Consider the following 7,161-nt stretch of genomic DNA (forward strand, 5'->3'; position numbering starts at 1 on the left):
CTGTATAAATATATCTTGTATAGAGAACAATTGTAAGAAATTTGTAAAACAGCTTGATAAAACATAAATACTTTAAAATTATTAAATTCTTAATGACTTGCTTTCAAATTAATGGAACCTTTATTCTAAGGCTTTTGGAGCTAATTAAATCAGTTCTTTTCTTAGTGTAATATCTGGTAGCATCTGTCTTAAAAAGGTTAGGAAATTTTATAAATATGTAATGAAGTAATATATATTCTATATATATTTTTGTCACATTTTGTATACCTTGGTTTCATATTGTTCAAGTGGATTGAGATCTTGGTTTTCTTGGTAAAAATTTACAGATTGTGGTTAATTACTTTTTTTATACGTCTTATCTCTATGTGGTATTTGTAAAATTTTACTCTTTTATTGTGTTTATGTGTATTCCTGTGTCTATGATTAAATCATACAGGATTCTAACAAAGCATACACTGATAGACAGCAATCCATGACTATACTAATTATACTGCAGTGATTTCACTAAATACTTTACTGGACAGACTGAATGCATATTCACCTGTAACACATCATTATCCACAAGAAAATTCAAATAGGGAAATTGATTGACTAAAGTAATGAATGAAAGCAAGAATGCAGATATTAGAGTTAACGGAAATTATTTTAAAAATCAACCACATATTGCCACATTTTTATAATTCATTCTTTTAATCGATTCAAAATATTAATTTTTGTCAATGATTAGTTAATTTAAATTATTGTGAAACAATATTAGACTTGAATCGCAGAAAGGAATTTTAAATTTTATTGCTGTTATGACCCTTAGTGGTTATGATGATATTTCAAGATTGATAGTCTGAGAAGAAAGTTCTAACAATAATAATGTAGTTGTATCAAATGCAAAGCCACAGTTTCACTTAAAAGTATATGAAATCTATATTTAAATGACAGTGAATTACTGGATAAAAATGATTGGTTTGCTAAGTTAAATCTCATCTAACATTTTTGAGAGATGCTTTCTGCATGAAAGATAAAGAAATACAGTTTATATGTGATACATTTAAATAGTCTTTTGTGTGTGTTGGAGTGGTGTAGATGATTAAGTGTTACCCATTCCTTGTGAGAAGTTGATATTTCAAGGCCTGATGTTAATAGTTCAAATATCTAGCTGGATCCCTAAATACCATTATGTTAGGTTCTAATTAACAATATATTCTGACCTGACAATCCATTGATATAACTATGTAATTATACTTATTAAATGAATAAGGGATGCAGTTGCCTATGAGCCCTGAGTTGAAGAAAGCTGTACTAGTTCTCTGGAGACTTCGAGAATATTGTACAAATCAATCAATCACTGAAATAAAGAAGCAATTTACATTTCTGATATACTGAATTCTAATTATGTGAATTATTTCTGATGACAATAGACATCTTCTAAATTTTAATTCTAAAAAATTCATCCTTTAATTCTTTTTTTTAATATTATTTAGCAGTTTGTCACAAAAAATTACTTTTCTCAACGTTTGATCACTTTCAGTCAGTTTCTTATTTACTCTTGATCTTTGAAAAGTACAGACTTGACTTCTTGCTTTGGGTTTTTTTTAACATAAATATAAATAAAAAGTTTTGTGCTTATAATCTAGTTTTATTATTATAATTTGAAGTGCATGTAACCAAAATCCAAAATTACTTTGAATTTAATAATAAGTTTTATTTAAAGTCAAATGCGTTACTAATGGGCTCTCCTTTGTCAGCTGTTATTTCTGAAATTAATTTACAAAAATTTATATTTTTATAAACAGAACTATGCACATTATACTGTTTAAGAGATGATGTGTTTATATTTTCACAACATACAATTCCTTATGTTTCTACAGGTAATACACCTAATGTTGAAAGAAAAATTAAACTTCTTCTACTTCAAATCAGTCAAAATGAATATTTGTGGGATTTTTTTTAAACACAGTAGTACACAAACTTCCATGTTGGGGAATTTAATTGAAAAATTAAACTTATAAGATACGGAAGTAATTTAGATATGCTAGAAATTTTTAACAATAAGAAATTAGAAACATTTTATATTTATAAAAAACAAATAAATTAATGAACTACTTGACAGAAATTGAAAGTGATGTCCTGTTTATGTTGGCTTCACAGAGATTGTATACTGTAATATTTAAATGTGCTGACCAAAGCTTAGCTGTTCTAACCAAAATTACCAGAAATTGTTCTTATCAGTCTGATATTATTCAATGCTGTAACTTGAAACTGACATTCGTATAGATTAAACTATAGGTGAGATTATGAACACCCTTGAAAATACTGCTGTGTTAAGGAGGTAAGTAAAAATACCTACTTTACCTATTTTACTCATCATTGTTGTTATTAATTATACATATATGTATCATACATTATTAAAATAATGTCTACACAAGATAAGTCTATAAAATTTGGTTTAAGTAAAGTTGTAATTAAAAAAAAAAATAAATATATATACACACACATGAAGATTCTTTTAATGTACACAAGTAGCAAAACCTAAATTACATTTGTGTATAATAAATTTGAATAAGTAGTACAACAAGCACATGGTTGTTACTGATCAAAGATACCATCCTTTTGAAAAAGTAGTAATTTTAATGTCAGTGGTTGTTAAATGGCCTGTACAAGAAAGTTTACTATCTACTATAATTGCTAGGAATCTGCAAATATAAATTTTCTAATTTTTCACCTTCATGCAACATATTCTTGAGGGAGTTCAGATTCAATATCTGAAATGGATGAATTAAGCAGTGGGGGATTTCAAAGTAGTTTTTACTATATATTTTTTATTTTATAATAGTTACTGACAAAAGGTGGATTCTGTCTTGTAAATCTGTTAAATCTTTTACCACATAAAATATTGATGACTGATATTGTCTATGTAGAGTTGTGCTTCTATAAGGAGTTTGCTTAAGGGTGTGACCTATGTTTGTGTTTGAAAGTTTGGATTAACAGCACCACTGAGAATGAAATTGATGCGTTTCATTGTCAAAAAAAAAAAATCTTGTGAATTTGCGTTTCTACTTATGTAGAGAATAAGATAAAATTCTTAATAATTTTAAAAAGTATCCTTTCAGGATGTTTATAATCAAGAGAATGAATTCTCAGTTTATATTAAAAGAATGTCCATGTTGTACATAGGATTATTTTGTATGGTAGATTTAACTCTTTTAACACCATTGCCCTGCTTTGATCATCATACATTCACTTCATTTGTAGTTTTATGTCTGGGAATTTGGTTAGGGATTTTCATTAAAACTAGTAAAAGCTGAATAAAGAATCATTTGCAATGTTGGATGTTTCTCTTCTAACCACTTCATTACTGGCATCACTAAGAACAGTGCATTTTCGAAATCCACTGACGAAAAAGGTGTATAATTACTCGGAAAATATCTTTTGAACTTAATTACGTATTATGAAAATAAGTAATTAAACAGTGTTACCAGATTTCGTTACGATGATCAATGTATTTCATAATTACATTTGTGAGAAATATTTTGTCTTCAAAAATTAATTTTATTACGATTATAAAAAACCTTGACTTCGGAAATCCCACTTGTTAGAGGTAAACCGTAAGTAACTAATGACATATCGGTACGGTGGAAAGAGATAATACACTGTTTTACTTCGAAAGTCAGATCGGAGCAGATTAAGTAAAACAAACCTTAGTGGGTTACCGAGTTCAACTTTATATTTGTTATACGCGCACGCTAACAGTTGCTAACTAAATAAAATACAATATATTTTATTTACCTTTTCACTTATTTTCGTTTAAGACTGTTTACCGTCACTGCTAAACTAGTATTATTTTCTATGTAAATTATTTTAATTTGTTTCGTAACTCAGTTTTAGCCGCATGGATTTTTATTAAGTTTCTCTGATTCAGGTACCACAGTTCATTGAAAATATCGATATATTTAAAACTATAGGTTGTTGTATTGTGATGTTATGTTTCAGTTGTGTTTTATATTATGATAAAACATAAAATTTATGAAAAAGTATTTTTCTGACTTTTGTTTGTGAGATGTTTAAATCTAGAGGTTACGATTAACTAGTCAGTGGTAACAAGCGGATTAACTATTGGTTATGTCTAACATAACGTGAATCTTACTTAGGTTATTTAGGAACGTGATGCAACATGTTTACTGTAGTCTTGTGGGGAGTTTATTATTGTTTATAGACGAATACGTAAAAGAAGCATTAATATTAGTGTAGTGTGTTTGATTTACTTTGTTGATCATTAAAATACGCCGAAATGCCTACGATTGACGTAGATGAACGCTTGGAAATGCAGCACTTGGTTGATGAAGAAGAATGTAAAGAGGAAGACGTTGAGATAACAGTTCAGCCGGCTTTGAGCAGGAAACCTAAACCATGTCCTTATCTCGGTTTATTACTAGCGGCTATCTCTTCTTTGTTTTTTTCGTTAGCATCAGTAATTGTGAAGTGGATGGTTAACGTTCACCCCACACAACTTGCTGCCTGCAGATTTGTTGGTGTTTTATTACCTGCTATTCCGATCGTAATTTGGCGTAATGAATGCCCCTTCCCGAAAGGAAAACGTGTAATGCTTCTTCTACGTTCATTCGTCGGAACAACAGGTTTAATGTTAAGCTTCTACGCATTCAGACATATGCCGCTTGCAGATGCTTCAGTGGTAGTGTTCAGTGTGCCTGTGTTTGTGGCTATTTTCGCACGTTTGTTTTTGAAAGAGCCATGTGGTTTGTTTCATGTTATAACTATTTGCTTGACATTGATAGGAATGATCTTAATCACAAGACCACCATTTATATTTGGCTCTAGTATTCCAGCGTTAGCTTCAGATCAGCAGGTAGTAGAAACCGATCTTTGGGGTGCAGTAGCTGCATTCTCTGCTACACTTTTTGGTGCCAATGCATATGTTTTACTGAGAGCTTTGAAGGGTCTTCATTTTTCAGTCATAATGGTGAATTTTGGTGCCTTTGCATTAATTCAGACACTTACTGTTACGTGGAGTTTAGGAGCCTTGTGCTGGCCTCAGTGTGGAACTGAAAGACTTTTAGTTGTTGCCTTAGCCCTTTTTAGTTTTGGAGGTCAGATATTGTTGACTTTGTCTTTGCAGTTGGAACAAGCCGGTCCAGTTGCTATTGCTCGATCAACTGATATTGTTTTTGCTTTTCTTTGGCAGGTCCTTTTTTTTCAAGAGGTGCCTAATCGTTACAGCATTGCTGGTGCTTTTTTAGTTACCAGTTCAGTTCTTCTAAATGGTTTAAGAAAGTGGGTATTAGCATTACCAGAAAATTCTTCTCTTCGTAAAACCTTCTGCATATTTGAAATGTGATTTTTTTTAATTTTGAATTTAACTATATTTAATAGAAATGAATGGAGTTAAGTTTCTGTTAATCATAGCATTTAAAATGCTTTCAGGTCATTATTTAGCTGACTGCACCTGCATATTGTTATAAGGCTTGATTTCTACACGGCTGTAATGTTCTCTTTTTTGTTGAAGTATCTTTGGTGTAAATATCTTTTTATATATATATTTTTAGAGTTAATTAGTGACACTTTTAAGATGTTTTCATTGTTTAATGAAAAGAGAACACCCAATAGCAATAGATATCCAGGTAATTGTTTACAGTTAATATACTATAGTAGTTCCATTTATTCTAGCCTAAAACAGTATCAAGCCTAAATACTTCATACATTTTATAAATATGTAGAGTGCTTATCTTCAGTAATAATGCCTGAAATAAAAAGTCCAAAACCTAACAAAAATATTGTACAGAATTAGTTGGTACTTTTATAAAATTATGACGAGTTTTTACCATTATACAGTATTTTTTTATCAAAATAATTAAGATCTTAATTATGTATGTGCACAAAAACTGAATAATATTTAACTTTGTTGCATTAAAATGAGTTTTTTACAGTTGGCTAATTTCTTAATGAAAGTTTATTTATATGTGATTTTATTGTACAAATTATACTGAACAATTACTTGACATTCATACTGACGTATGATTATGGTAACACAGAAAAAGTGAAGGTCAACATAAATTAAAACAAACATAGTTGAGGCATTGAATGTTGGTTTTAATCAAAATTATTTTGAATTTAACATCTACACTCCAAAAGAGGGTCTAATTATGGGTAATCGACTTAATCTGTTAGCTGGCAAAATTTTTATGAATGATTTAGAAAACAAAATTTCTGCTCAGCCTTTCTTCAAATATTTATAATTTTGGTTTAGATATGTGGATGATGTTTTTGGTTATTTTACACGGGTAGCTTGAGACTGTTAAGAATATTCTTGAATTTTATTAACATATTACAAAAAAATAATTGGAAGTTGAACAAAATTATTCTGTCTTCTCTTTGTATTTAAATATTACTAAAATCAATAAATAACAAACTGGATTTTAGCTTACATCACAAACCATCACATACTGATACTGTCATTCATAGTACATCATTACATCCATTTTCACATAAATTAGTGGCTGTTAATAGTTTTATTCATAGATTGTTAAATATTTCAATGTCAGATGATAATTTTGAGAAGGAACTTAACATTATAAAACAAATAGCTGTGAATAGTGGTTACCAAATGAGTCTTAACTGATTGAGTGCTTCAGAATAAATTATATAAAATTGCAATTAAGAAAGTTTTACCTTCTTAAGTAATTCATTCCAACAAATGAAATTTCTCGTACTTGCTTAAGTAAACCCACAGGATAATTAGTAAATTTTTCAGAAACAGATTTTGAAATTGCTTTCAAATCTGATAACTCCCTAGGTAAATTCATTATATAAGTTTAAAAAAAACAGGAGTTTACAAACCTGAATGTGGTTTTTGGGATAAAGTTTATATTGGATAGACTGGTAGATCATTTAAAAAATGTATAAGGGACCATTAATTAAGTTTTACCAATAACTGGAGGGTTTCTAATTATGCCTTTCATTTAATTGATGAGTATCTTGTTTTTAATGGTAATTTTAAAGTACTTCATATTGAGAACAAAGGTTTGAAGCTGAAACTTGTGTTTTAGTCATTGGAAATTAATAAACTTAAAAATTCTTATTTACTTTTAAATGATTAATTAAATTTGAATAGTACACTGTTATTAAACTTATAAGTGTAAGATGGGCTTTGTA

General features: G+C 29.2%; 1 protein-coding gene across 1 annotated transcript; it reads left to right on the forward strand.

Annotated features, from left to right (window-relative positions):
- Positions 1–3,971: 3,971 nt before the first annotated feature.
- On the forward strand, positions 3,972–6,226 carry LOC142322904 (solute carrier family 35 member G1). Its single transcript, XM_075361996.1, has one exon. The coding sequence runs from the start codon at positions 4,283–4,285 to the stop codon at positions 5,345–5,347; it is 1,065 nt and encodes a 354-aa protein (XP_075218111.1). The 5' UTR covers positions 3,972–4,282; the 3' UTR covers positions 5,348–6,226.
- The last annotated feature ends 935 nt before the right edge of the window (positions 6,227–7,161 follow it).

Source organism: Lycorma delicatula, chromosome 4 (assembly GCF_047948215.1).
Source record: "Lycorma delicatula isolate Av1 chromosome 4, ASM4794821v1, whole genome shotgun sequence".
Classification (NCBI taxonomy): domain Eukaryota; kingdom Metazoa; phylum Arthropoda; class Insecta; order Hemiptera; family Fulgoridae; genus Lycorma; species Lycorma delicatula.